Source organism: Chiloscyllium punctatum, chromosome 42, assembly GCF_047496795.1.
Source record: "Chiloscyllium punctatum isolate Juve2018m chromosome 42, sChiPun1.3, whole genome shotgun sequence".
Taxonomy (NCBI): domain Eukaryota; kingdom Metazoa; phylum Chordata; class Chondrichthyes; order Orectolobiformes; family Hemiscylliidae; genus Chiloscyllium; species Chiloscyllium punctatum.
Window position 1 is genome coordinate 53,340,120 of NC_092780.1, and position 26,775 is coordinate 53,366,894.

At 50.9% G+C, this 26,775-nt stretch overlaps 1 protein-coding gene across 1 annotated transcript in view; it reads right to left on the minus strand.

Moving 5' to 3' along the window:
- Positions 1 to 1,068: 1,068 nt before the first annotated feature.
- Positions 1,069 to 26,775, minus strand: part of LOC140465566 (probable G-protein coupled receptor 139) — a 105,232-nt gene continuing 79,525 nt past the window's right edge. The window contains exon 5 of the mRNA XM_072561108.1: positions 1,069 to 1,346. Within this exon, the coding sequence (XP_072417209.1) occupies positions 1,069 to 1,346 (278 nt within the window). The remainder of the gene's footprint in view (positions 1,347 to 26,775) is intronic.

Consider the following 26,775-nt stretch of genomic DNA (forward strand, 5'->3'; position numbering starts at 1 on the left):
TACAGTTGGAGGGGGAAATAATACACTCCACTCCCAATATATACACGGTCCACGGACTCCACAGAACAAGCATTCCACTCCTTGGCAGGGGCAGGGACTAGGCTCAGAGACCACCTCCCCCACATCTTCGCCCATCGTACCCCCCCACCCTCTGTTTTCTCTTCCCCACCCAGGACCATGACCAGGCATCTATGCCCCAGCGGATTCTGTAATGGGGCAGGGGTTGGGCCTGGGGTCAGGAGGTGCAGGGCAGGGATCAGGCACTGATTTTCAGGGCTGGGTGGGGGTCAAGGTTCCTGTGCTAGGGTGACACTGGCACAGCCACAGGGGCATTGTCATGCCAGGGTGGGACAGATCAAGGGTCTATTTTTGGGGAAAGTGACAGGGTGGTCTCCACGTGTGTGGGCCTGGCATGTTGGGTCATCTTTAGCATCTTCTGTCCAGCCGGGCACTCACTCACACCCCCCACCCCGCGAGAGGCTGAGGCATTGAAAGCCTCTAGCGTAGCTCCCACTACTGGGGCTTGTGGTGTTGACCTTGGGGGAGGGGGAGTGGGTGTGGCAGTGCCACGCTCAGCCATTGGTGTGGTCTGGGCAGCCTTCTAGGTGGGGCAGTTTTGAGCCCTACCTCACAGCACAAGTGGCTGCACATGCCATCCGCCGTCCAGAAGACACGGTAGGCCGCGCCCTCGTGGAGGAGGGTAAACGAGCCCTCGGTGACCTCCTCCCGGGCCAGGCAAATGAACACCTGGCATCGGAAGGAGTAAATGTGCCGGAGGGCGGGGTCCTTCAGACCGAGCAGGAGCGGTTGGATTCCTGACCGGATCTCCCCCAAGGTGTTGAGATGGGGAAGAAGCTGCTCACTGGGAATGAAGAGCAGGACGTTGGAAATCACGAAACTCTGGGCCGTAACCTCCAAAAGGGTCAATGGGCAGCTGTGTCCTGCCCACAGTGAGCCCCCTCTCCATGGCCAGGTGGGCCGCCCGCTCTTTCTTTAAGAATACGGCCTTTCCATACATCCTGGCTACAGCAACTATGGCCAGTGGGCCGACCCACACTAACCATGGCCTTACTGCAGGCCTCGATAGTCATGTCCAGGTGGCGGGTAGGCCTTGACAATGGGTCGTTTGGTGAGGTGCCTGAAGGTGGTCGGGGTTGTAGCTGGGGCTGGTCTAAGGCAGCGGCTATCCTGGTGTAGGTACAACTGGGGCCTGCTGTGCTTGGTCTCTCCATGAGTTTTCCTGTGTGACCCCAGATTTTCTTCCTCTGTGTGAGCCTCAGGCAATGGTAATCTTGAGACTAGGAGGCTGAGGCAGTCGTACAAGCAGCCCAGAGTCCCAGTGGGCCCTAGCAACAGCAGAGGATTTGGGGCCAGGCAGCAGCAATGCAGGTAGGCCTGGGTGTGCCTGTGGCCCAGGTATCAGCAGTCTCAGGTACAGAGAGGTCCCAACCAGCAGCAGAAGTAGGCCTGGGTGCAGGTGGAACCAGCCAGCAGCAGCAGAAAGGGGCCCCAGGCAAAAGCAGTGGATGCAGGCCTGGGTGTGGGTGATGCCCAGGCAGTGGTGGTCAGAGCAGGCCCTAGGTGTAGGTAGGCCAGGCAAGGTCCAGGCTCCATTAGTGGGAGCAGGCCCAAACTGTAGTAGCAGCAATGATAGTAATAGCTGCTTGTGCAGCTGAGTACTGCTTCAAATAAGCAATGAGAAAAAGCCAGAAAACAACCACCCACCCACAAAATAAACTCCTCCTTACTGCAAAGGAGCCAACAACAAAAATCAGTCTCCTCTTCTCTTGAAAGAGCAGAGTCCTTCCCTTCTGTCACTGGTCCAGCTCCCTCAGAGCCAGCTCAGAACAGAACCTCTGACCCTCCTGTTTAACTGCGGTAGTGTTTATTTTCCCCAGCGCGCACATTCTGTGCAGGTCAGTCCCTTGGATGTTTTTTTCCCCCGGGTTATTTTTCTGTGAACCTTCAGGTTCACACAACAGCCTACCCACCCTCCAGCTCTCGGGGTGACCTATGAACCTTCTGGTTCTCAAGGAGGCCGACTAGACACATGGACACAGGACAGTGCAGGTGCTAAACACAACAGGCAACATGAGTCAATTATCAACCACCAAACAGGAGTCCTTCCTGGTACAGAGTCCATTCCTAGGATCAGAGACTGTTCCAGTATAGAGTACCTTGTCAGAAATGGGGTCCACTCCTGAAGGCAGCAAATGCACACCCCACAGCACACAGGTGTTCAGTCTCCATGGAGTCCTGGCCCAGCCTTGGAGAACTGGGCCCACTCACAGGAACATAGTATATTGTAAAGGTGCAGTTAACTCAGGGGTTTGATCCACTCCTGAAGGCAAGGTCTACCCCCAAACTCCAGGGTACAGTAAGTGCTCACCTCCCAGCACACAGAGGTGTTCAATCCTCAGAGGTCCAGTCCCAGGGGTAGGCCTCCCCACAAGAACAGCTCCTCTGGTCAAATGTATGTCTTCCACAAGGGCTCAGTCCAAATACCAAAAATAGTGAAGACACATACAAAAAAAACCAAAGGAAACTAGAATCCAAGGGCTAAGCCCTACCACAAAGTTAACATTATCCTTTTCTCAAAAAGAGAAAAGGATAAACACTGGCTGTAACCAGCCAGTGCAACAACAACCCCCTGATGAGAACTATGCTACACCTGAAACACATTGTTAGACTCCTGATGCACATAATCCGTCCTCACTAAAAGGAATGCCAGTTAACAAACTGGCTAAATAATTCAGCCAGTTCAGGAATCAGGCTTTCCCCCTCCAAAAAAGGGAAACAGAAACTAATAGTAATATACTGACAGTCAGTCCCCTAAACTGAGGAGACTCAATGCTGGCTGGTCTTACAATCTCTTGGTTATTCTTTTTTCTACCCGAGTGGCCAGTGACAAGCAGTTCCCTTCACATCAAAGGGCAATGCTGTGTGATCAAAACAGTGAAGGGGAGGGTAGGGACTAAATCAAAATAGAGTTGGAGGGGGAAATAATACGCTCTACTCCCTGTGGGGCCTACCTCCCCTGAACAACTCCAGGGTGTTGGTGGACACCGCGTGCTCCTTCTCCAAGGACACCCGGGCCCCAATGTAACCCCGGAAGAGGGGCAGGCAGTCGGCCCTAACGACCCCCTCCACGGCACGCTGCCTGGACCTGTTGATGGCCAGTTTGGCGAGGCCCAGGAGCAGACCCACGAGGAGGTCTTCAATCCCACGCTCCTGCTCTTTAGGAACCCGGTATGGAGGAGGGAGGGCAGGTCTGAAGTGCAACCAAAAGCAGAGGAGAAGGTTTTTGAGAAAATCAAAAAGGGAGTGCAATCGCCCCCACCCAATATATACATGGTCCACGGACTCCACAGCGCCACAGAACAAGCAGTTGGGCTGGGAGTCCGAGAACCACCACAACCTGCGGTTGCAGGGGACTGCTGCGTGCAGCACCCTCCACCCCAGATCCCCGTGAGAAAGGGGGAGGACTCCCGCGTAGAGAGCCCTCCACTGGGGATCCCCACCGCCCGGTGGCAAATGGGCACGCCAAGGCGTGTCCGGACGGTGGATGAGGGAGAAGAGGTGGACGGTGTGCAGCAGCAGTCGATACAGGGCCCTCCTTTTTATGTCCCTTAAGGGAACAAAATTAAAATTCCGGAGGCGGCTCAGGTTGTGGGGCACAGGCTCCCGCGGGAAGTACGGGACCTTGGGGCCAATGTGAAATTCCGTCCGGGCCGGGGTGAGCGCGGACGGGATCCCACCGCACACCTGAGCGTCCTCCAACCGGTGCACTACGTCGGGTCCGAGCACCGCCGTTTTAAGGCGTCGGATGGCGGTGGCCACGTACCGGACGTCTACCGCTGCCCTGCTCGCTATGTCCTGCGGCAGCGTCCAGCCCAGGCCCCCGGCACCCAGCACGTCCCCGACCCTGGTCGCCCTCGCCGCCACGGCCCTCCCCTCCGACAGCCACTCGAACCCGCGAGTACGGAGGTGCGGATTCCTGAGCAACGGCTCCCTGACGACAGCCGCTACTCCAGCCGGAGGGTAGGCGCGACGCGATTCGACCATGTTCCAGACAGTGATCAGGTCCTGGTAAAAGACAGGCAGCGCCTTGAGGGAGACCTCCAAACCGTCACGGTCGACGAACAGGAGCTGCGTGTCGTAGTTGAGGTTACGCACCTGGCGGAAAAAATCCGTCGCCAGGGCGCACCACCTAGGAGGAGGCTCGACGTAAAGGTATCGCCGCAAGGTCTGAAGGCGGAACGTCGCGACCTGGGTGCGGACGCACACCAGCGACTGACCGCCATCCTCAATAGGGAGACTCAGAACCTGCGCGGCGACCCAGTGCATCTTTTTGTCCCAGAAGAAGTCGACCAACGTTCTCTGGATGTCAGCGACAAAGCCAGGAGGAGGGACCAAAGTGACCAGCCGGTACCACAGCATGGCGGCCACCAGCTGGTTTATGACCAGCACTCGACTCCTGTAAGATAGCACTCGGAGCAGTCCTGTCCAGCGGCCTAGGCGAGCCGAGACTTTGGCCTCCAGCTCCTGCCAGTTGGCCGGCCAGGATTCCTCAGCCGGGCTGAGGTAGACCCCCAGGTAGAGGAGATGGGTGGTACTCCAGCTGAACCCCCGTAACTCCTCCGGCAGAGAGTCCACCCGCCACGGGCCGACCAGTAGTCCGGAACACTTGGCCCAGTTGATCCTGGCGGAAGACGCCGCAGAGTACACGGCCTGGCACTCGCGCATCCTCCCCAGGTCAGCCGGGTCGGTGAAAGTGAGGAGCACGTCGTCGGCGTAGGCCGAGAGGACCACCCCCGTGCCCGCGCCGCGCAGAACCAGCCCCGACAACCTCCTCCGCAAGAGGCGCAGGAAAGGCTCCACGCACAGGGAATACAGCTGGCCGGACAGGGGGCAGCCTTGACGCACTCCTCTCCCGAAGCGAAGGGGCGCCGTCAGGGACCCGTTAACTTTAACCAGACACTCTGCGGCGGCGTACAAAAGTCGGATCCGGGCGACGAACCGCGTCCCGAACCCGAACGCCCGCAGAGTCCCGAGCAGGTACTCGTGATCGACCCTGTCGAACGCCTTCTCCTGGTCGAGGGACAGGAAGGCGCTCGGCAGACCAGCCCGTCGACAGAAATGGATCAGGTCCCGGACCAGGTGGACGTTGTCGTGTATCCTCCGGCCCGGGACCGTGTAGGACTGGTCCGGGTGAATCATGTGGGCCAGCACGGAAGCCAGGCGAGAAGACAACACCCTGGCGAAGATTTTGTAGTCCGTGCTGAGGAGGGAGACCGGACGCCAGTTCTTCAAAGAACGAAGGTCCCCCTTCTTCGGCAGCAGGACGATGACCGCCCTGCGCCAAGAAAGGGGCAGCTGTCCGGCATTTAGACACTCCCCCAGGACCTGTGCGTAGTCGTTCCCCAGGACGTCCCAGAACGCCCTGAAGAACTCCACAGTCAGCCCGTCCAGCCCCGGGGTCTTGCCCCACGAGAGCCGGTCGAGGGCGCCGGTCAGCTCCTCTAAAGTGACGGGAGCGTCGAGCCTTCCGGCGTCCTCCGGGCTGAGCTGCGGCAGGTCCTCCCACAGAACTCTGCGAGCGTCCTCGCTGGACGGATCCGGAGAGAACAGAGCCGTGTAATAGTTCCGGACGTGGGCCCTGACTCCCTCCGGATCCGAGACGAGGGACCCGTCGTCGGCCAGCAGCACAAGGAGCTGCTGACGGGTGCCGCGCCTTTTTTCCAGCGAGTAGAAGAAGGGGGAGCCGCGGTCCAGGTCCTGCAGGAGCTGGATCCGCGACCTCACGTACGCGCCCCGAGCCCCGACGAGCTGCAGGTCCCGGAGCGCGGCCTTCTTCTCTTCGTACACCCCGCGCAGGGCCGGGTCCGCGTCGGGCTGACCGAGGCGTGACTCCAGGTCGAGCATCTCCCTCTCCAACTCCACGATCCTGGATTTCCGCCTCTTGGTCGACCCCCTCGCGTACTCCTGACAGAAGACGCGGACGTGAGCCTTGCCCACGTCCCACCATAGCCTCAGGGAGGGGAAGCTTCCCCGCTTCCTTCTCCAGCCGGCCCAGAAACGACGAAACGAGTCCCGGAACCGCTCGTCCTCCAGCAGCAGGTTGTTAAAGTGCCAGTACGCGGAGCCGAGCCTGGCGCCGAACGGAAGGAGTTCCGCCCACACCAGGTGATGGTCCGTGCACGACACCTGCCGCGTGGAGGCCTTCGGAAAACAGGAGGCGTACGCCCGCGAAACGTACAGGCGGTCGATTCTGGACGCTCCGACCCCAGGCCTCACGAAGGTGAAGGCGATGGAGTCGGGATGGAGAGTCCGCCAGACGTCCACCAGGTCGAAGGACTTGACCAAGTCCCCCAACCTCTTCCCCGACGCACAGCCAGTGCGGGTACCGCCGTGGTCCCTGCCCTCGAGGACGCAGTTGAAATCTCCCCCGAGGACGACGCACTGGTTCTCGTCGATGGAAGCCAGATGAGTGGACAGTTCTTCGAAGAAGCTCGCTTGCCTCGGCCCGGCCAGGGGAGCGTATACGTTCACCAAGTGAAGCACCGCGCCCCCCAGCCGAACCGTCAGGTGAAGCAAACAGCCTGGCACCGGCTCCCTGACCCCCAAGATCTCGGGCTGAAAATGCGGGGCCAACAGGATAGCCACCCCGCCAGATCTGCGGGTGAGGTGACTCATGTAGACCCCCCCTCGCCACTCCAGGAGCCAGGTGGCTTCGTCTCCCGGGGTAGTGTGGGTTTCTTGCAGGAAGCACACCGCATACCTCCCGTCCCGAAGGACCGAGAGGGTCTGGAATCTGCGCTGTGACTCCCTGCTGCCGTTGATGTTGAGGCTGGCTATAGTCGTCTCCATGTCGGAAGCATTGTGCTACCACCACCAGTACAGTTAAAACCAAATACAATTACTGGGAGGACGAGGGAGGGGCACAGGAGTCCCTCGCCCTCACCAGGAGTGCCCCCAGGAAGTTCCTGACTCGCTTTCGCTCGTTGACGTCGAGCCCAGGCGCCTGGCGAGCAGCGTGGGCCGACCAATAAACTTTCTCAAAAGAGCTCCAGCGGTCGAGCGCCAGTTGGGCTCTATCCCGGCGACCTCGAGTTTCCTCGACAAATTCCCGGAGTTCCTCGAGGGGGATGAGGGGGAGATCGGCGGGGGGCACCTGGGACTCAAAAACATCACTGCAGACAGAGTCCGCGTCGTCCCCGGTGTCCGCCACCGACCCCGAACCCTCCTCCGGGAGGTCGCCCTCGGTCGCCGACCCCTCCCCCACCGAGAGGATGGGGGCTGGTCCGGCGCCGCCAACCGGCCTCGAACCCCCGGCGACCCCACCCCCAGGGTCACCGGCGGTACCTTCCTCGGCGCACCCCGTCCCGGAACGCCCCGAGTTCGGGTCGGCGGGCGGCGGAGGCTCGGGGCCCCGCTCTCCTCCCGACACCGGGACGCCTGGCTCCTCGGGGAAAAGGTCATCCCCCAGGAAAAGATCGTCCCCCAGGGCCAAGGCTCCCGGAAAAACAGTCTGGGAGGGAGGAGCGGGGATAACACCTACCTCCCCTCCGCCGCTCGGCGACCCAGTAAAGGGTCCTTTGTCGACGCCCGCACCACGGCCCTCGTCGTCGTTGTTGGGCAGGTCAGGCCGCGGTGCGGGATCGTTGGTGGGTCCGTCCCCCGGAGAGGGGCAGCGCCGCCGGCGCGCTGCAGGACTGTCTCTCCCCTCCAAGGGCCAGCCCCTCTTCCCCAGAGAGACAGGGGGGGATTTATGGGCCTTCCCCTCCCCGCCCGCCTTGGTGGTCATGGGGCCTGAGGCCCCTCCCCCCAGCCTTTCCCGGAATACGATTGGCTGGGGGAAGGCAGGGGGCGTGGCCAGGGTGGGGAGGGTCAGCCGTGTCACTTCCTGCCCCGCCCCTGGTTTATCAGGTGATTGCGGGCGGGGCAGGGGCCCAGTTCCCTCTCCGGGGCCTGGAGACACGGTGGCTGCGGGAGATTGGGCAGCAGTGGTCCCCCCCAGGTTAGTGCCAGGGTGTGGCTGGGCGGGGCAGGGCTTGGGCTCGGGCTCGGGCTCAGGCTCAGGGTCCCCCGGGCCAGGTGTTGCAGTGCCCGGGGCGGGCGTCGCACCCCTAGGGGTTTCTCCATCGGGGTGGGGGGTAGACGTGGGGTCAGGGTCGGGTACGGGTCCGGGGGTTTGGGGGTCAGGGTTCCCGCGCCGGGGCGACGCTGGCACGGCCGCAGGGGCATCGTCGTGCCGGGGCGGGGCAGGTCGTGGGCTGGGTGTCGGGGATGGGGATAGGGTGGTCTCCCCGTGGGCGGGCCTGACGCGTCGCGCCTTCCTGAGCGCCTTCCGGCCGGCTGGACGCTCACCCCCCTCCCTGCCGGAGGCTGGAGGATCGGAAGCCTCCGGCTCAGGCTCCGGTGCCGGGGCCTGTGGTGTTGACTTTGGGGGAGGGGGAGTGGGCGCGGCGGCACCACCGTCAGCCGTTGGCGAGGGCTGGGCGGCCTTCTGGGTGGGGCAGTTTCTTCTAATGTGCCCCACCTCGCGGCACAGGTGGCACCGCACGCCGTCCGCCGTCCAGAAGGCGCGGTAGGCCGCGCCCTCGTGGAGGAGGGTAAAGGAGCCCTCCGTGACCTCCTCCCGGGCCAGGCAAATAAACACCTGGCGACGGAAGGAGTAGATGTGCCGGAGGGCGGGGTCCCTCAGACCGAGCAGGAGCGGCTGGATCCCTGACCGGATCTCCCCCAAGGTGGTGAGGTGGGGGAGAAGGAGCTCGCTGGCAATAAAGGGCGGGACGTTGGAGATCACGACCCTCTGGGCCGTGACCTCCAGAGGGTCGACGGGCAAATGTGTCCCGCCCACAGCGAGCCCCCTCTCCACGGCCAGGTGGACCGCCTGCTCGGTCTTCAGGAAAAATACAGCCTTCCCGTACATCCGGGCCGCAGCGACTATGGCCAGTGGGCCGACCACACTAGCCATAGCCTTGCTGCAGGCCTCGATGGTCATATTGGGGTGGGGATAGGCCTTGACCCCCAGGCGTTTGGTCAGGTGCCTGAAGGGGGTGTGGTTTGCAGCCGGGGCTGGGCCAGCCGAGCCTAAGGCAGCGGCTACCCCGGCGTAGGTGCGGCTGGGCCCCGCGACCTTCGGGCTCGCCATCCTCTGCTGCCGGTGGTGGAGTCGGGACTCTGGCAGCGGCAGTGGTGGAGGTCGCAGGGAGGGTCCCAGGCAGCGACGGTGGAGACCTGCCTCAGGCGACAACAGCGGTGGAGGCAGGCCTCAGGCGAGTCCCAGGTAGGCCCTCGGTCGCAGCGGTGTGGGGCAGACCTGTTGGGGAGGGTCCCCAAGGCAAGTCCCAGGCAGCCCCAAAATCGAGTCCCAGGCAGCAGATGTAGAGGCAGGCCTCAGGCAACAGCAGTGGTGGAAGGCAGGCCTCCGGCAAGTCCCAGGCAGTTCCTCCAGTCACAGCAGTGGGGGGCAGGCCTGTTGGGGAGGGTCCCCAAGGAAAGTCCCAGGCAGCCCCAAAACCGAGCCCAAGGCAGCAGTGGTGGAGGTAGGCCTCAGGCAACAGCAGCAGCGGTGGTGGTGGAGGTCCTGGGGAGGGGCCCCAAGGCGAGTCCCAGGCAGCAAAGGCGGAGGCAGGCCCCGGGCAGCAGCAGTAGAGGCAGGCCTCTCCTCAGGCCACAGTAGCAGTGGTAGTGGAAGTCCTGGGGAGGGGCCCCAAGGCAAGCCCCAGGCACCAGCAGGGAGGCAGGCCCCAAGCAGCAACAGGAACAGTCCTCGCACAGTCACAAGATGGTCCAATCTCTCCAGAAGGGAAGGAAACACTCAAGTGGCCAGTCACAACTCCAGGGTGTCGGTGGACACCCGCGTGCTCCTTCTCCAAGGACACCCGGGCTCTAACGTAACCCCGGAAGAGGGGCAGGCAGTCGGCCCTAACGACCCCCTCCACGGCCCGCTGCCTGGACCTGTTGATGGCCAGTTTGGCCAGGTCCAGGAGCAGACCCACGAGGGGGTCTTCAAAATGTCCTGGTTATTTTTTTTTTTTTTTTTTTTTTTTTTCTTTCGGGCCAGACCCTCCTATTTATTTTTTTTTTTTTTTTTTTTTTTTTTCTTTTTCTCTTCTTTTTTTTTTTCCTTTTCTTTTTTTTTAATTTAACCCCCACACTACCGCCTAAGTGCGGTAGTGCTTATTTTTATTCCCCAGCACCCATGGTGTGTGTGCGTGTGTGTAGATGTGCGACACAGTGAAAGACACAAAGTGCACAAATCTTTATTCAATTTCCACCACCAGGAAGATATGAAAAATACCCGCGTGGCCAGTGACAAGCACTGCCCTTCAAACCACAGGGCAATGCTGTGTGAGCAAAACAGTGAAGGGGAGGGTCGGGACTAAATCAAAATAGAGTTGGAGGGAGAAATGATGCACTCCACTCCCTGCGGCGCCCACCTCTCCCTGAACGACTCCAGGGTGTCGGTGGACACCGCGTGCTCCTTCTCCAAGGACACCCGGGCTCTAACGTAACCCCGGAAGAGGGGCAGGCAGTCGGCCCTAACGACCCCCTCCACGGCCCGCTGCCTGGACCTGTTGATGGCCAGTTTGGCCAGGTCCAGGAGCAGACCCACGAGGGGGTCTTCAAAATGTCCTGGTTATAATTGTTAACCAGGGCCTCCTGATTGGGGTTTTCAAGCCCAGGCCAATCAAGGATCTTGGAGCAAACGCATCCCCCCACCCTCCCCACTGGCCCCGGGAGTGTGGGTCAGCTCCTCTTGTACCTTTTTCCTGTGACGTGTCCACCCCAGCTCCGGTCCCTCTGATGCAGACTCTGACACGGCCTGTACCGGACTGTAGTTCCTCTCCCTGTATCTGGAGCATCTCGAGAGTTTCCTCCTCCTTCCAGCGGTAATGGTATCGAGGCTGCATCCATCTTGGACCCTGAGGTTTCCTCAACACCAGCCAGAGGGGAGAGCCCATGGTTTCTGACAGGCCTTCTGGTTGTTGACAGGGGCCTAGTATGTTTTGCTCCTGCCCTGTTTGTGAGGGAACAGCTTTCAGGTGATCCATGTGTTGGTTCAGGACTGCCTCACTTTCCCCAAACTTTGTAAGTCACGGGACCTGACCTCACGTCGACCTCACCTCGTACCCATACAGAGCCGTTTCCATGGTTCTGGCACCAAACGTCATCCCTTCAATGAAATGATCTCCCTCGCTTCGAGGAGGCATGTGGCTGGCATTGGTGATCCTGCTGCTGTTTCACCCCAACAACCCTCCCCCAGTTTGGGGAAATATCAGGTTTAACCTGGTGCAGTGTCTGCTCCCCATCACCAACTCTGCTGGAACTATCCTGTTGTTGTCTCTGGGCTGGGCCCAGAATCGATCAGGAACCGGGACAGTTTGGTATCGAGTGATGCTGTAGGCTGCTGCTTTAAGCCTGCCTTCAACATTTGGAACAGTCTTTCCACCAGACCATTGGACGATGGTTGGCATGGAGCTGTCCGTATGAGGAAAATGGCATTTTCCCACAGAATGTTAGAATTTCCTGATGTCAATGATACTCCACGGTCTATGACTGATACTTCCCAGACTCTGTGTATCGTGAGCAATGCTTACAGCTTCTCCATCATTCTCATCACGGAGTTCGCTGAATAAACATTCTGCGCATCCAACCACTTTTTTCCTGGTCATTGTCAACGCCCATTGTGCCCATGGAAGGACCTGGGAGCTCAGCTGGTGGTAATTTGTATCCTTGTTTGTACTCTGGGCACTGCCCACCAATACAGCTGTGTTAGCATCCAATCCCAGCCACCAGACATAATTCCTTGTTTGTATCTTCATCTTAGAAACCCCTGGATGACCCTGGTGGGGTTCAGTCAGTCTCTGGTGATGACCTTTACTCGGACAATCCCGCTTGCTCCACATAGTAATCTGCCGTCCTCGACGGTGATCTGGTCTTGCTGGGATCGGAAAGGTTTCAATCCTGGTTGTGATGGCCCTTCTCCTTCCCCCATTCCCACCAGCTGTTTGTTTCACCAGGACAGGATCGTTGTGCCCACAGTTGGATATTGTCAGGAGAGACCGCAAGGGTGTCCAGGATGTTTTATACCAGAACGGACCCTTCCATGGGAACTGGGAGACCATTTACCCAAACAGTGTTTTTAATACCATCTGATTTGGATGTTGCTAAGCCATTGGATTGTCCCAACCCACGTGGAGGGGGGCTTTGCAAGGTGGGCACTCTCCTGGGTACCAGCCTACATATTTGTTACTCAGGTCAGACCTTGTGGGACCCTTTGCTGTCTTGAGTCCACACACCAGCAGCAACTACAATGGCTGTCTGAGCCAGATCCTGAAGGACTCTTCAGCCAATGGCCGAGGCTGGGCTTTTTTGTGAGGTCCTGCTGAGGGCTGGCCTGAGAGCCCTCTGTTCAGGACATACCCAGCTTGAGGCGGATTGTCTACACTCAAATGGTGCTGCCCAAGCTCAGACAGACAGGTGAGTGTCCCCTTCCATTGGGATGGCCCGACAGCTCCCATGATGCACTTGCTGCAGTTTCTAATGACAAAGCCGGGTGTAGTAGCTGTTTGAAGTCCAGTTGGGCTTCAGCTGGTAGATCCTTCTGTGTGGTTATGTCATTAATCCCACATCCCCACGTACTGACTAACAGTGGGAAAGCTGGCTCCACCCCCTTGTCCCCCTTGTCTCAGAACGTTCTCTCAGCATCTCCTTCAGTATTAACCCAAAACCACATGCCTCTGCCAGTCGCCTCAACCTCATCAAAAATCTCGACGGATTCCCCGATCCTCTAACTGCTGAAGAAAAGGAATGGCATCTTAGGAGTAAAGATGGTTTGTGGTTGTAATATTCTTTAAGCAACTGTCAATTCTCGGAAGGTTCTGGTATCTGCTGCCTCTGGGAACATTTAAACCCCTTGTGACTGAAAATGCTGTGGGTCTGCAAGCATTCTGAAGGATTGTTCATTGCTCTTCACCTGCCCCAGTGTCAGTTGCCCAAAAAAAAATTGCATTCTTTGTGCATGCTGGGCCCAGTCTTCGACAGCAGGATCTCCCATGGCCACAGAAATGACTGCGCCGATGTTTGAATTTTCTGTTCCTCAGAGTTCTTACCATCTCTGGAAGTGAGTTTTTAAATACCAGAATAATTTCTCTCCGATCCCTGTGTCTTTTCTATCTTTAATGCCCTCCCCTACCTATGGACATTGTTATGTTTAATTCTTTCAAACCGGATACACTTCTGACCTGGTTCCTTTGTTGCTGACCTGCTGCCTCTATGTTTCTGAAATCCATTTTCAGCCACTCGAGAGCCTGTTTACCATCTTCACAATCTCTTCACACCCCCCCCTGACAGCACTGCAAACACCTCACTCGCCCCACCTACCAACTACCATTGGGGGGGAACGACCATTACCCCCACAGTCTCTGGCCCAATCATCTGCCTCACCGGTTATTCAAAACAATTCAAAAAGGCTTCGTCTTTATTGTTGAATTTTGGTAATTTGGGAATAATAGCCTGTCTGTTAATCCTGAAAGTTTCTCTTTATTTCCATCTTTCTAAACTTCCTCGGCAAATTTGGGAAGTTTGTTCAAACCCAGAACGTTTTTTGCAACATTAAAAGCTATTTCCCCCACTTTTGATTTGATCAACCACAAGTAACCAAAACTAACCGTATCTTTCCACCGAAGGTTTATTTTAACGTCTCGGACAGTAATTCCCAAGTCTGTTTAAATCGATCCAAATCCATCCCGATCTGGGACCTGAGCCCCCAGGCCCTGTCACCATGTCCCCCTTGATTTACTTGGACAGAGTACACTGGCTGTCACCAGCGAGCTCCGAGTCAGGTTCCTGAACTGAGGAGATTCTCAATCCCCGGGTAATCCTGGTCAGCCAGGGCTTCCTGATTTGGACCAGATTAACATCCATCATCAAGGAGCTCATAGTCCACCAGATCTACCTGGTCCCAGTCACTACAAGGGGGGGGTGAAGAGTCACTGTGACTGTCACCCACACAGCTCGGTACAGGGGGGTATTGCCCATGACTGCAGGGCTCGCCAAACCCCATCATGGTCACAAGGAATTTGGCAAAGTCTCCAATTCAGCCGCATGGGGTAGTTCTGGAGGAAGGGGGCCGGTGCTGTTTCTTTCTGGAGGCAGGTGAGATCTGTCAACTGTTACACTCCTGATCTGAACCCCATCTCTCTATGATCCCATGGATAACCCCCAAAAGGTCACTTCCATTGCTGGACTTGTCCACAAGTAAATTTAGAGTGACACTGCACACTGCTTAATGAAGAATCATAGTCCTCAAGAACAGCGCTCTCTGTACAACTTTAAACAGCCTTTACTTGGCAGACATAGAAGATGCAGCCATTGGCTCAGTGTGCAAGTGATCACCTTCCCCTCCAGACACTCCAACCCAGCTTTGTGAGATAGTGGGTAACAGAAGGTGAAATTGGCAGGAAAAGAATGGTCATTAAAGATGGCAGTGACCAGCTCCAAGGGATTCTGGGCAGGGTTTGCTCTTTCAGAATATAATTTTTGAGAAGGAAATCATTCAAGTCATTTATTTACTGGAGTCTGAGTGTGGGGTCTTTGTTCCAAATGAGACTGATTCTGGGGAAGACACTGTCTCACCTTCACAGATAGAATAGGCAGCCTGTGTATTAAAGCACATCTTTGCAAATGTGTATAGAGAGGATCAACATGTGCTTAGCACATTCAGAGAGAAACTTCAATCCTCAGAAAAGGTCCAACATTGGAAAGTCCATTACCACCAAGTAGCTGATGAAAAACTACCCAGGGATAAAGATCTTTAAGTTTAACTTGGGTTTGTTTTATCACTTCCCGCTACCATCTCCATATCTCAGTGATTTCAACACAGGGGATATTAACTTGTTCCATCAGTCAGCCAGGGATAAACTGGAATGGTTTTTCAGTCAAAGCTGCCAAGAACAGACCATAGAGCTCCTGTGTACAGAGAGTGTCCCTCGGTAAATGTTAACGTGGAAAAGTTAAAACCAGCTTGACCCATTTAACCTCAGCAAGGAATGGTACAGTGTGACTCCCTCAGTGAGACGACAGGAAATAAAGTCCACCTATTAACAGGCACATAAGGCAATCAAGCTTTTCAGGTGGAAAATGAGAATCTTAGTGTTCATCCCTAATTGACATCGTAGTGAGAGGCATTAATGAACAAAACAGCCTCTGTATTGCAGCAATGTTCAGAACTCCAAGGTCTTTAAATGATTAACTGTAGCAGAAAGTTTCCTGCAGCTAGTGACCTAACTATTGAAGAGGAAAGTCTAGAGAGAGAGAGAAAACAGGATATTTTGTTCCCTTTGTGAAGGAATCACCTACAGAATGAGGGTGGCTGTGTGAGTAGGTCTGCAGGAAGTTCCTGTTGACCCTGTTCCTGTAGTTATTTTATTGTCCATGATACAGTCAGACACTTTCACAGACTCTCCACACTGTCTCTCTCTGCATCTCAAGCCTCAACAACTGTGATAACAGAAAAAAACCTTCAGGGAAAGATATTCCTCGTGAGAGTTTGATCCAGGTGTGTTTTACCCGATGTGACAATGCTGATGGTTCCATGGTTACATTAGAAACTGGTTGTGGGCATGAGGGTATTGATTCCAAATGACATTTATTGCAGGCTGACTATTATATACAAAACATTGCATTGACAGGTCCACCCGTGAATGGGCTAACATTAACCACTGGGTTACAACAGGAAGCAGCATTCTTCTAGCCACATGTCATGCTCCAATTGTTCCTGGTGGTCTGATGGAGTCGGAGACCTTTCTACCCTCAGGCCATACACCACGATGATACCATGAGCATGTCTCTGTATTGTATACAGACACACAGCCCATGAGACATAACAGAACAAATCCCAACCCTAGAATAATGGTGCAATCTGTATTTCCTTGTCTCCAACCTTCTCTGTGGAACACCCTACATTCCCCTCTCCATCTGATTACATTCATCTCCAGGTCAAAGAGTAAAGCTGTGAGAAAGGACAGTGAGAATGTCACTGCTTTGCCTTCCTTTCTAAAAGCTGTGTCTGTTTACAGCCTGGACTCTTCTCCTGTAAATCCATTCTTTCTTGAGTGATTTTCACTGCTGCAGGCTCCTCTTCCTGAGTGTCACATCACGACAACCAGCCGCCATTCTCACCCACCATTACATCATTGCTCTGGGAATCGACAAGAGATCGTCTAGATCCTACACTTTCACAAAGCACACTGTGGGAGATTTGACCCTTGACCAAAATAGACTGATGAGCAGTGTGGGGATCAGAATAAACCAGTTCAGTGTTAATGGTCATGGTAAAAAACATTAGGATTGAAGAACCCAGGGGAGGTGTAAAGGGAAGGGAATTGGACCTTTTTTAATCTCAGTTTATCGTGTGTGTGTGGAGATGGATCTTTGTTATAGTGACATCTGAATGCATGGAATTGGAGTCTGGGCTGGAGGACTCCAGAAACTATAAAATCCTCCCCGTGCTGTCACCTCTGGAAATCAGTTTCCTCAATAAAACCTGTTGTCACTCCCTCGCTCACTCACTCACATGTATATCCCACTCCCAGTCTCACTGCCAGGAGGTTTGGGCTCAGTCTCCCCCTCCCAATTCAGTTCAGACATCAGGATCCTTACACCCAGGTGACATCCCAACCCTGACCATTAAATAAAGAGAGGGGTTGATGACATGGAGCTGACTGGCTTTATTAGAAAGTGGGAGCTCTGTGTGGAATTGATTTGTGACATTGGGTCCTGTTCATTTCCCAGTCACGGTGTGGACCCTGATCATTTTAAAATGATACTAATGCCCCTGACACAGACTCAGAACTAAATATTCCAAATAAAGAACAGAGGTGTCCAGTCAATCTGAGATGAACCGGACGGCCAGGAGCTCAGCTGGAGAGAGATCCCCATGTGTTACACACTCAGGGCCTGAGGCAAACTGCTGCACCATGCATCTCTGGATGGGAAGAATCCCAGTCCCAATCCCAAAAGGTTTTCCCACTCCTTCTCTTTCCTCTGGGGAAAGGCCATCTATGTCTCGTGTGTGTTTGTTGCACATACCCCTCATGCCCTCTCCCTGCTCCAATGGGTCAATATTATTGAAAGTGTGAACGGACATTAGGATCTGCCCATTGTCCAGTCACCATGGGAACTTGGCCCACAACCAATCTTCTATCACCCCATTACCCACCCGTCTGCTGCACAGGCCCCACTCCCAATCCTCCATCACCACAGGTACGAACCCCACTCTCGATCCCCTGTCCCTCCGGTGAACAGGCCCTTCTCCCTTTGGGGCAGGCGATAATGCATTGAGTGGAGGAGGGAGGGATGGAGAAAAACAACAAAGAGGGAGGGGAAGGGTTCTTACACTGTCATGGGTCTTATCAAACATGGGGTTGGGGGAGTGCGAGAGAATCCTCATACAAGAAACAAGTAAAAGGACCTTCAAATGTGGAAGGCTATGCTCTCCCAACAGATATGAGGTACACCAATAAACTCAGAATGGAATGAATCCTTACAGAAAGGGCAGTCCGAGGATGGGTGGCTGAGCTCACTGGGGCAGTCAGTCAGCTCATAACGAGTATTCATTGGCTGCTTATCCCCAGAAATTGAAAGAGAAGTTGAAGAAGAGAAGGCAGGATTTGGAAATGGACCTGTTGAAGGGGAGAAGGATCAAAACTGGAAACGGTGACTGAAATGATCCAATACATGTGACCATGAAGTGCACTGATCTAGCCATCAATGTACTGACAAAAAATCGAGTTGAGGGAGGGGGCCTCGCAGAATTAGATCAAGAAAAACTCAACATAACCAATAAAAAAAAAGCTGGGGTCATTGTGGGGACACATTGCATTCCCCTTCAGTTGGTGGCAGTGAAATGAGGTAAAAGAGAAGCTGTTCAATGAGGAAATAAGTTTAGCCCCTGGGGAAGGGAGCAATGCTGGGTGGAGATTAATGATGCTACTGTTTAATGAACAATCAGAGGGTCCTCAGGCTTTTCTGTTGGCAGTTAGGAGTCATTTAGGAGTAGGAAATCCGAGAAACCATGTCCTTCCATCTCATCGCCATCAGGAACAGGCCCCACATTGATTGCACTATTGTGACAAGGCTGTGATTTTAAGACGTGGGTTTTGTCCTGGTTTCTTCTACAGATATATTGGGCGACAGGTACAGAGCAGTCTATGGGAACATTAAAAAAAACGAAGGCCTCTGAAGGATGTTAAGTTGGAACAATAGAAGCAGCCTGAATGGGTGCGGTCAAGTTGTCACAGAATTTTAGTTCACTTTCAGTAGTTGCTATTGGAGTCTCGACAGGCCTGGAAGCAGCAGGAAATGTCTCCTCATGCTACTGAGTTATGCTTGATTTTTATTCTCTGCTGTTGGGTTGCAGGTGAGAAAATCTGTTTTCTGAATTTGCCTTTCTAACAAAGGGTGTGTTTATAGGTTGTTAGTATATTGGAACAGTTAATAAATCCAGTAACAATTACTAATTAAGTTTTCCAATAGAGTTGTTATTCTATGTTCCTTTTCTTTTGTTGTATTTTATCTGTGGTGTTTGAATAAATTGCATTTTGCTTCATGTCAAGCAGTTTGACCAATCGAATTGCATCTGGAACACGACACTACATCTACGTTTTAAAGAAGAAAAATTTAGGGCCTAGGTTACCTTTCAAGGGGGTCTGTTCTGGTCCATAACATTATTCCCAGGGAGGGCAAATAGACCATCTATACCTTGTCATCACAGCAACAGCCTGGTCCCTCTTGGAAAGATGGAATATAATGAGAGAACGCTGGATACTCTCAACAATGGGTTATTCTGATCATCCAGTAGATTTAACAATTGATGTGAAGGGATACTTCAGTGCATTTTTCAGCTGTTCCCTGAACTTGGTTTGAGTAACAGCATAAATACAAGGGTTTGTGCAGCAACTCAGGAGCTGCAGCATGAAGCCACATTCCTGTACAAAACCATGTATATATACAGAGTGATAGCCCAGTAACCACATTCACCTACAGATAGAAAACAGCATTAATGTTGCCCATAATAGGATGAAATTTGCTGAGATAACAAACAGTAAAATAATGGACTTCCTTCGATTCTCCATCTGTGTGTCTCTGGAACCCTGGCCACTGCTGGGAGTCTGGAGTCTCCTGCGAGCTCTGCTGCTCAGTAAAATGTGTCTCACGGTGAAAACATTCAGCAGCAAAATCAGGACAAATGGGACAGCTGGGGTGAGAATATGATGGAGAAACTCTATTGTTACCCAAATTCAAGAAAACAGAGTCATGAGTGTTACATCACAAAACCAAGGATCATTCCTCAGTGAATATCGACCCATTAACATAAAGTACCAGAAAATATTCTTTTAATACGCTTAGCACAGTCACTGCTCCCAGAATCATGGCTACAGTTTTTTTGGTGCAATATTTACTTTTCAGCTTCTGGCAACTAATGGCCATAAACCGATCAAAGGTGAAAGTGTCAGTGGCTGCATAAAGCAGGATGGCGTGGATATTACACACGGGGATGGACTCCAGGAAAACAAACTGCTCCTCATAAACAATTGGAATGTGCTTCAATATCAGATCAAGGATGATAACCAGGAGATCATCTACTGCCATGGCCACCAGGTTGTATGGAACGCATTAAGAGACCACACTTACCCTGAGACAGTATCACAATCGTTAGTATTTTAACTGTAAGGGAATTAAAAAAGGGTTATTCATCAGGTTGGATCAGAGGTATTGGGTTGGCTCATGAATTACTGTGTTTTTCATGTGTTACCAAGCCTGGAGATATATTGAAATGATTGAATGTTAATCTCTCAAGCAAATAATCCTATCACAGGTACAAAGAAAGCAATTATAATTTTCACTTTATAATTAGGGATGGAATAGAACGTAAGGATGTTATAGAATATTGGATAAAGGTCACCGCGAAGCTGATATTTTCATTCCAACTGCAGTAAAGAGAGCAGCAACGGAGCTGGCCTGAGAACACCAATGAGATTAGAGTAGAGTGAGACGGCTGAATAAAGAGTGTGGCAGAATAAAACCAAGCCCAGCCACCAGAGTGAGAGACCATGCACGGGTGATGCTAATGCATATAAAAATTGCCAACGTGTCAATCTTGGAATGGAACAGAACGTCTGTATCTGTCCCATCAAAACCCTCGATCTTCTATATGTCAATGTCTGAATGACCCAAGCTCCAAAGGGTTTAGCATTTGAAATGCTCATTCAATTTATTTCTGCAGTAAATTTGTTTCCATTTACGTTTACAGTTTGGCTGATCCACAGCCGACTCTCAAACTATTTGAATCTTAAGGTGAGCTTTGTAAATGATCTGATGTTTATTGATGAGCAGTACAGATAAGCTTACCATAAAAATATTGTTGTGTTGCCATAATCTTACCAGACCATAGGAGCTGCGCTCTCATTAAAGAGAGGTTAAATTCCCACCAGTCGCTTCTGAGGCCCACCAGAACATAGGCAAGGGAAGAGGTTCAGAAGGAGAGCCTTTCGTGGAAAAATCAAAGTGGTGATGGGAATTGAACCTACACTGCTCTGTAAACCAACCATCCAGTAACTGAGCTAAACCAATTCCCAACATAAACAACATGACATTGGATTACAGAAGATCTTAAAATATGGTTGGCAGGTAAATGGCACTTGACAGCATTTAATTCTTCTGTTTGCTTCATACATTTGTCTCATGATCATGCTGGTTTAAACTTTTCTCCTTCCTTTTTTCCACTTATTTTCAACTGTTCTTGAGTTACTTGCTGTATCCCAACTATAAGACCAATCCAAAGTACATGTTCAAAGTCTCTATTTCCTTGTTTCCCTCAGTGTCCTATTCAATGGAGCAAAGTCTCACTTTACCCTCTCTTTTGTCTTTTCACAGACTTGAAGTGTTTGGTGTGTATTTATTGAGCAGACAGACTCAGGAAAAGATGGAGATAGGTGACATAACAGATGTGGTTATTGGGGGATTGGGATGGAGAGGTGAAGGGGGTTGGAATCAGCTTTGTGTACACGAGAACCCAAGGTTGTGACCATTCTGCTTCAACCTTAGCCTTTGGTCAGGGAAGGGGTTTGTATCAAGGCACAGGGAATGGGATTTGTCATTGGAAATGAAGCAACAGGATACAGGCTTCACAAAATGTCAAGGACAGGAACAATAACAGTTAAATATGGGTCATCAAGTCAATAACTAGTTAGAGAGACTTACCAGGGACACCAAGAATAGCCAGGATGGGATAGTAACCGACTTGAATAACCTGCAGTGTGTATCTGACCCACCATTCTAATGGGGTTCGATCTAGAGAAAGCATGTAGAGAGCTGAGTCTAATCCTTTGTCCATTGTTATAAATTCCAATCTATTCTCAGATTCCAATCTCTCCTTTCCCTCTGTCCAGAGGCCTGTTGCTGCTGGAAGGTGATGTTCCTGCTGATCCTGTGGGGTAATGCATTAAAAGGAACCTCCTTATTAATAAAAATCAGAAATCCTGCAGTGACACAGATAGGATCCATGGAGACTGAGATCAGTCAGAATCACTGAACAACCAAGTCCAATTAACCTCTTCCAATCCAGCGCTTTCTGTCCCCAATAAACTAAAACAGTTAGCCTGTCTGGGTGGGATGTAAGAGGGTTGCTGAGGGAATTTGGAGAAATTGCTTAAAGGTTAGTCTGAAACATTCAATCCTTCTTGGGAAGGGGGTTACCAGACAAGCAGGGGATGTTAATGTTCGTCCTGTTTATAGTTAAAGGGTTTAGCCATCTCTACTTTTAAAGAACAGTCAGTCTAACGTCAATAAAATATGTGCAGGGAGCTTTTAAATTTTGCACTTTGGAACAATTTAATGTGGGGCTGAGAAAAACCATGAGGTAATAATTGACAAGTAGCAAACATACACAAATGGAAAATCACTTCTGATTCATTTTCTGAAGTAATTCTATCTCAGCTATCTTCTAGATTCTGGAATTTACACTTTTGCAAGGTTGTCTCTTTAAATAGCTTTTTTGTGTCTGTTCTATCCACTCAGGGTCACTTTGTCCCTCACAGCTACAGAGAAGTGTCTATCCACACAGCCTCCCAAACTGAAAGGGCAGCTCCTGACCCACAGGATCTTTTAATAAGCTGCTAATCAGCCCCTTAGCTGCTTCAGCTGAGCAATCACTCAGTGAGAGATTGAAAACAAAGAGAGCTAGTACAGAGAGGTGGGGTGGGATTGCTAACATATACAAGTCTAGCTTTCTCTTTGGGGGGGGAAGAAACCTTCTCAATGTGGGTTTGAGCATCAAAGAAAATGTTCAGGCCCTTCCTCAGTCTGGGAAACCAGTGGAAGGTGTTGGAGCAGCTTGTTCCTGGCCAACAGCTGGGGTCTACTCCAAATCATGTTTCTCCTTTCCTGTCCCTCTGCATTCTGAACAATCCTCCAATTCCCAGTGAAAAAAGTCCTCTCCATTGGGAGAGGAAAGGAATTGCTTTATGAAAGTAAAAGACTGTACTGTAAGATGGAGTCAGGATTGTAGGGAAGAGCTGCTAATCTCTGAGAAATGGTCGTTACCACCGACTTGTCCCTCACTGGAACAAAACACAAACTGACCCACAATTGACAATCAGCACTAAACTGATTCTGGAGTGTGCACCATCTGAGAGGGGGGGGGGTGGAAACCACAACCAGCCTGGCTCCAGGCTCCAGGCTCCAGAAGGAATTGATCAGAGGCTCCTTCACTGGAACAGAGGGTGAAATGGCAGGGACTAGATCAGAGTTTAGATTAGAGTGGTGCTGGAAAAGCAGGGGATGGAGTAACTGGGAAAGGGGGCTGGATTGATGCAGAATTCAGACTGTCTGGCTGACCTGTCCATATCGTTAGGCTTCTTGAAGAGCAGGGAATTTGCATACTATTTTCTTTTGCTGTCTCTGCTAATATAGTGAATGATAACTCTCTGGTGCACAAAATTAAACTATGGAACTATCACTGCAAATTTTGGTTAATTAATGATCAGTGATTGAAATGAATAGGTCCTGCCTTTATCATTGGTCCTCACTGCTCCAGGTGTCTGTTAATTATATTGAGGCACACTGTCTCACTGAGACAAAGCAGAACTAGGACTGGCTTTCTGCTTGAAGCCAGTGTTTAGTTAAAGCTATCTATACCCAAACGCTCAGCTCCATAATGTTGGCTCCATTTAAAATAGTGCAATCTCCAGTGAAGCTCCTTAATTCAGTCTGAACACGGAGACATGGAGGTTGAACTAATCCACTCTGGTTATGACTCTCCTGATGAGTCCCATTTTAATTGAAATGTTAGAAAAAGGTACATCTGAGCTTAATCACTTGATCACCTCTGCACCAATTAATTCCATGTGAACAATGAACTTGGGATAATAACCCACACAAATGAAGATTGTGATAGCTCGACTTTGTGGTCTTGGCTCAGTTGGAAGCTGAAGATCATGAATATCCAAGTTTATTAAATGCAGTTTCAGTAATTGCCCTCCATGGGTCATGTTGCACATTGTGTCCTCCACCACCCATCAGTAACCCACCTACAAGCTGGAACTAATTGATCTCCCTTTGACCACAAAAATAAACCAACACTTTCCTCACTCACTCAGGATTGAGTTTGTTCTTGGAGTCTCAGCTCAAACTGCTCAGTGATCACATCTAGTTGTGTATTATGTGGAGAATGAAGCCTATCTATCTAATTATATACTTGTCATGATGACCCTTAATGTGTTCATGTTGAGTCATGTTTTTCAGACCATTAACTGTTCTCAACAATATCAGACTGGTAGTGATTTTGATGTGAGAATGGAGTCTGTCTTTACCAGACTGGACAGAGATGGAATATACCCTTTGGAGGATATTGGGGAACTGATGGGTGTTCATGGTTCCATAGCTCCCTTGTAGATGAACTCTAATGCCACCCAGCTGACATTCTGTTCTTTGCCCTTTCTCTGGGGTTTTACAAAGATGCCCCCCCCCCCCCCCCCCATACTTCCCAGTGTGATGCTGTAATTTCTTGCTGATCTTAAGCTTTTTAATCTGGGCATTTTGTAAAGACTCTTTTGAGTCTCCACTGGTGTTTGATGTCAACATTACTCTTTTCAAACATGGTCTGCCTTGCGTCAGTGGTTCTCATGGGCTATAAATTGAGTCTTTTGAGATTTGATTTGGAAGATCCCTTTAAAAGCTGTTTGTCTATGAATCGGAGACCTTGTCTCCCATAAAGTAACCAATTCCAAAGCCCTGCCTTTTCAAATTAACTCAGTTGGCAGACTCTAACTCCCAGGAGAAAGTGAGGACTGTAGATCCTGGAGACCAGAGTTGAAAAATGTGATGCTGGAAAAACACAGCAGGCCAGGCAGCATCCAGGGAGCAGAAGAATCGACGTTTCTGACATAAGCCCTTCAGGGCTGAAGAAGGGCTTATGCCCGAGACTCTAACTCCCTTCTATATCTTATGGTTAATAGCAGATGATCAAATCTGTACAGGGTTCCAGGCATTCCTGTTGCTCCGATGTATGAGGGTTGTGCTGGGATTTCTCTCATATTTCAACTTCTTTGAAAACCTTCATCTGAAGAAGCTCTAACTTTCCCAAATTCCTTTCCATTCGGAAATGGGAGGAGGCCTGGCCCACTCTGGTGGTGGGAGATTCCAGGTTCTCGTTTGTTTAATGGGGAAGATGATAGACCTCCTTTATCAAATTATTTATAATTTTAGAAAAGTATTTTGGATGTTTTGAGATGTTTCTATTTAAAATCAGACTATATACTTAATTTTAAAATAAAAATCTCCCCTTTTAGGTGTCAGTGCGGCTGATTTTAAATTAGCCCAGATATTTGCAATTTTTCCCTCATCCTGCTTCCTGTGGACCTCCCCAAGGGTCAACCCATACCCCTGAATAGTTCTGTCTCTCCTGGGGGATGGAATTAACAGGAGTCCAGCTGAATGACCAATTATCTCAGTAATTGTACTAATGTTTGGTGAGTTTTGAGAAGATTCCTCACTCAGGTTGAGGATCTGGATGTAAGTTTGCTCACTGAGCTGAATGAAAACGAACGTCCCAGCTCAGCGAGCAAACTCTCATCCAGAAATGTTTTATTCACATGGGGTCAAATGAACTCCTTGGTCTTTAATGTTTAATGACCAAGCCAGTACAATCTCAACATTGACCTGTTTCCAGGTTTCTGGTTATCCCCTGCTGAGTTGCTTTAGTGCTTTATTGTTGAAGGTCAAAGTGGAGCAGTTAATCTAATCCTCATGGAAAGGTATAACTCCATGATCAGCTTCCTCCAAGGCGGCAAAGCAAGGGATCCAACACTGTTGGAGAGAAATCTCCCTGCTTCACTCCCCTCTTTCTGTACTAAAACACTACAAAATAGTGCCATCATTGAGTTTTACTGTTGCTCATCAACACCTTTTCTGGATACTTCTATCTGGAAGCCAGCTAGATGTTAGAGACGGCAAAATAATAACTGACATGACAATTGGCCAGGTGAGGGTCCAATAAGCTGCTCAGTTAGTTCTTATACCCAAAGCTGTCATTTGTAAAATTACCCATCATCCTGACGGGTGAACTAAATTACAATCAACTTTATTAATATCAACAAATCACCATACTGAAATCACTAACTATGAAATCTCAAACCACATCACACAATCTAAACTATCGAACTATGTCTATAACACAAAATATCCAACATGAGCTACATCAAATATTCTGACGTGAGTTCAATAATCATTAAAGATCTGCAAAAGTTCAAGACCCAAAGATATAGTCAATCAAGATGATACACTCAGGGCTGAAGACTTTAAACTGGTGAATCACTTGGGGATTTAAAATTTTATCATTTGACTTCACCCACTTTCATCCAGGACCCATCACAAACCCATAAAAAGATGGAGTCACTCCTCTTGTTAATCCCATTAGCTGTGTGAGAAGATATTTGTTCGTCCACACTTTCATCGCACACCTTCTCCAACACACCTGTGACATCGACAATGACCACCAAACCTTTCCTGCAACATAATGTCCGACTTCCATCATCTTTTATCCTCTGCTCTTATCCAAGCTTCTACATATGTTTTCCAACCGTATTTACCAACATGTTCATATAATTTCACAATTATCTTTTAATGCCATTTAATTCTCATTTGTAACTGCATAGCACCAGCTGGGGGTATGTAGAAGTGTTTCATATGGGGCAGTACATCTCTGACGAGCCTGTCTTCTTATAAATCTTTCATGGCTAATGGTTGTTCTAGGGGATATAAATTACAAAGCAGAAGAAGGATATTAATAAAGCTGTAGGGCTTACTAATTATTGTCTTTGTCTATGCATTGGCAATTGCATTGACTTTGAAGTATCTCTCAACTCTTGACATTAATGTCATCCATTTAAGTTTGATTTGCCTCCAATGTCTAATGTTATTGTGAAATAGGCTCACCAGCATCTTGATCTTCATCATCTCCTCCTTGCCATATTGCTTGAAGAGCCTTCCATTTTGCAAATATCCTTGGAATATTGATATTGCTTTCTTTGCTATATTGCAAGGAAACATGGATTACATTATCAGTTGGTTTTCCCAAGGCTTCACATTGTCGCATTGTTGTGACAGGTGTGTTTTTCTACTCTAGAAATCCCCAATTCTCCCTCCCTACTGCATGGATATAAAGTTCATTGGTGTTAAAATGTGGCAAATGTAGATTTTATT